The 3,569-nt window shown below is 42.1% G+C and overlaps 1 protein-coding gene across 1 annotated transcript; it reads right to left on the bottom strand.

Moving 5' to 3' along the window:
• Positions 1-2,016: 2,016 nt before the first annotated feature.
• On the bottom strand, positions 2,017-3,314 carry LOC139723233 (uncharacterized). The gene is made up of 2 exons (XM_071634492.1): positions 2,769-3,314; positions 2,017-2,280 (listed from the first exon to the last, which is right to left on the bottom strand). The coding sequence occupies exons 1-2, from the start codon at positions 3,312-3,314 to the stop codon at positions 2,017-2,019; spliced, it is 810 nt and encodes a 269-aa protein (XP_071490593.1).
• Between the last annotated feature and the right edge of the window lie 255 nt (positions 3,315-3,569).

Here is a 3,569-nt window from a genome sequence, read left to right as displayed (position 1 = left end):
TCACAATTCTCAGTTGCTCCCACCATTCATGTATTGTATACGATGTATGCCCTTGTATAACAAGAAATTATGGACCACCTGATGAGGAACATGTTGAGTGCCATGAATCATTTTCAAGAGCACTTGGTTGTTACTCTCGAACACGAATGACAATATTGCAGGTCCCCATGCACGTACACACTGTTGGCCCAGTGACAGAGTTGGCGCACATTATGTGATGCACTCCTTGCCATACAAAATGCCCATCTTGGAAGGAAGCGAACCAGTCCAGTGGGGGCAAGCTAGCTACGTCGCCCGGCCCAGCGGGCTGCGACACCATCGGAGTGTCGTCAACTACGTTAACGGCGCTCGCTTTCTTTGGTGGAGCAAATTTTCCCTTTTCAGGGGTATCAAGAGGTTGTTTCATTGACATGATTGCAATCAAACTGTCCTACAAATGAATACTGACAATACTACTCACTGTATATAATCACCAAGACTTCTCTCATTAAAGTAATTGGGTCAACATTCCCACATGCACATGCAACTTTAGAACGATGAGGGCGGTCTTCAATTTTCTATTTTGTATTCGGAATAGAAAGAAGAAAATTGAGTGTGTCAATTTTCTATTTTGCTTTCGATATGCAAAATAGAAAATAGAGAATTGGCTTCAATTTTATATTTTGCTTTCAACATGTAAAATAGAAAACAGAAAAATTGGCTTAGTTTTATATTTTGTTCTTTCTGTTAAGATGAAAAATTTATTTTTTTGACATGTTCTACTACCAATTAATGATAGAAAGTAGAAAATACAAATCGGAGAGATTTTCAATATTCTATTTTCTATATTTTAGATTGAATAGAAGATAGAAGGGCCATTTTGGTCATTTTTCTACTTTTTATTCAAGCATAGAATTGAATTATTATCGAAAGATACCTCCTTCTCGAGTGTTAGTTTCAAATCTTGGAATGCATTTTCACAGGCATCTGACCATAGAAATTGCTTTGATTTCCCAGTAAGTTCATGGAGGGGACTTGCTATCTCAGCAGAACCTCAAATGAATCTCCGATAATAGGAGGCAAAGCCCAAGAAGCTTCTTACATCTTTCACACATTTTGGCTGGGGCATTCTTTTATGGCTTTGACTTTCGCGGGGTCTCTCTGCACTCCATCTGAAGTGACTATATTGTTGTGTATTGGTGCGCTAGGCGCCATTTGGGATCGAAGTTGCCATGTATTATGACATTGTGGAGAGGTACAGGTTCAAACATGCAATTACGCTGTTAAAGTCATCAACGAAATAAAGAAGTTGTGGAGTCCAAATATAATATGCTGTTGAAGTGTTAATTTCTGAGTTCCGAAACTCAGACAGCAAAATAGCCAAAGTGTAACATAGGAGTTACACGAATTACAAATATCTCCAATGCCGGTAACACAGATAAAATCACAACATGTTCGAAGAGCAGATGAAATGCTACATTCTCATCTGGCTGAAGCCTGGAGTAGAAGTGTCGATTCTACTTTCAGAAACTATCTCTAAAACTTGGGGGGAAATCTTATCCTGAAAAGCACATGGTCCATACACAATATGATTGGTCAATTCAACGTGGGCATGGAAATGTAGGGTGTGGTCTTAGTCATTTTGGGGCCTGAAACAAAGGAGTAGTGTTGCGGGTAATGGAGATGGATTTGTGGCAGGAAGGGAACTGGATAAGGGGTGATAACTCTCTGACCACGATGGGAGTGGATACTCTGGCCTGTTAGCACGGGAGGAGAAGTTCTGAGCGCTGAAATTTTCCTCCCTTACGGAAAACCCTGAGTTTGTGGTCCGGTATAGTAAAGTCCCGCATGTAAGTTTTGTTGTTGTTGTTGGTTAAGGTGGGGTGGTGGTGGGGTGGGGTAATGGTAATCATGTCCTGGTGGGCCGTATTGGGGATGGTACTGTCTACTGGCATATTCTAAGTCCCGAAGTCGTTGCCTACATTGCCGCCACATGTGACCGGCAATGCCACAGTGGTAGCATTTTGGACGGGGTTGTCAATCACGTCCGCGGCTGTTACTCCGGTCAGTGCGGTAGGTTCTATCGTGTCTGTGAGTGTCACGTTCACGACTTGTGTCAGGGGGTCTGTCACGACTAGTGCTACGGGTACGACTAGTGCTGTGGTGGCGGGTTGGGGGACGGGAATGTCGGCTATATCTATTGTCAGGGTTCACTTTGTCGTCATGTCTTGTCATTTTTAATGAGGATATTTCCTCAGTCAGTCTGTCTAAGTCACCTTGAGTCGCAAATGTGACTTCTTTGTGTGTAGTCTGTAGAATAATGTAACACAGACTGAATTAAGACTATCACGCATGAAACGTATTGTCAACGTTCTGAGTATTTAGAGCGGACCCCATATTAAAGTTCCAAATAAAACGGCAAGAATAGTTTCCTTGCTTCAGCTTGTCTGCTTAGTTGTACTGCTTTGGTCAGGCATCAAGCACTCCAACCACTATTCTGTCCCTTTTCAGCTCATCTTTCAATGTTCCATATTCACAGTCTTCTGCTAATCTGTACAGGTCATTGATAATTGATAAATGAGTCAACACTTTCACCCGGGCGCTGTGTGCGTTTGTGAGATTAATTAGCTTGGGGGGAGATGTAGAATAATGTAACACGGACTGAATTAAGACTATCACGCATGAAACGTATTGTCAACGTTCTGAGTATCACGAGCGGACCCCATATTAAAGTTCCAAATGAAACGGCAAAAAGAGTTTCCTTTTACCCTCTTTGCGTGATTCTACATAGTCTGGGTCTTGTCGCTACATAAGTCCAGAAATAGCTGCGCTTTGGCAGCTATTTGGTCGGAAGTCTGAGTCATGGTCAGTGCCGACATGACGACGGCACGGCAGTCGGGGGTCAGTGAGTTCAGTAGTCTATCCCTAATTTGAGTCTCCCCATAGTCAATATGGGTTGCGGTCTGTCGGAGTCTTTGCAGGAAAGTTTCTACACTTTCCCTGTCGGTCATTGTCATCGTATTGAAGTCGGTCACCCGAGCATATGATGACTTAGCAGGACTAAATTGACGTCTGAAACTGGTCTTTAGGTCATCGTACATCTTTTGGGTAATACTGTCGATCCATAGTCGCGCCTGTCCGGCTAACGTCTGTTTAAATGTTCTAAGTATGGTCGGTAAATTGTCATTTATGGACTGGTCAATATCATGTGCGTCTAAGTAGTCTTCGAATGACAGCATGTGCGCTGTGCACTCGTCACGGTCAAGTCGGTCACCGGTAAATTTGGACGGTAGGAAGTCAGTTTGTCTCAGTGTGGTCATGGTGGTGGTAGTCATTGTAATGAGTCAAGTAATCGGGTAGTTCAACAGGGTATGATTGAAACAAGTTATATAGTGTGAGAAGTGCAAAAGGATATCTAACAAAGTGAAGGGTTGAAACAAAACAAAAAAATGCAAAGTAACATGAACAAGTATAAGAATGTGTAATGTTAATTCAAACACACAAAATAGACAACAGGCCAGAAATTGTTTTAAAAAATATATAAACCCAAAGTCCACTTTTTCACACACTTTCTACTCACACTCTCATAT

Source organism: Diadema antillarum, unplaced genomic scaffold (genome assembly GCF_040938485.1).
Source record: "Diadema antillarum isolate AM-2024a unplaced genomic scaffold, OU_Dant_1.0 scf00000183, whole genome shotgun sequence".
In the NCBI taxonomy this organism is placed as follows: domain Eukaryota; kingdom Metazoa; phylum Echinodermata; class Echinoidea; order Diadematoida; family Diadematidae; genus Diadema; species Diadema antillarum.
The sequence above is the reverse complement of the archived record's forward strand: the minus strand, read 5'-3'. Positions and strand labels throughout refer to the sequence as shown.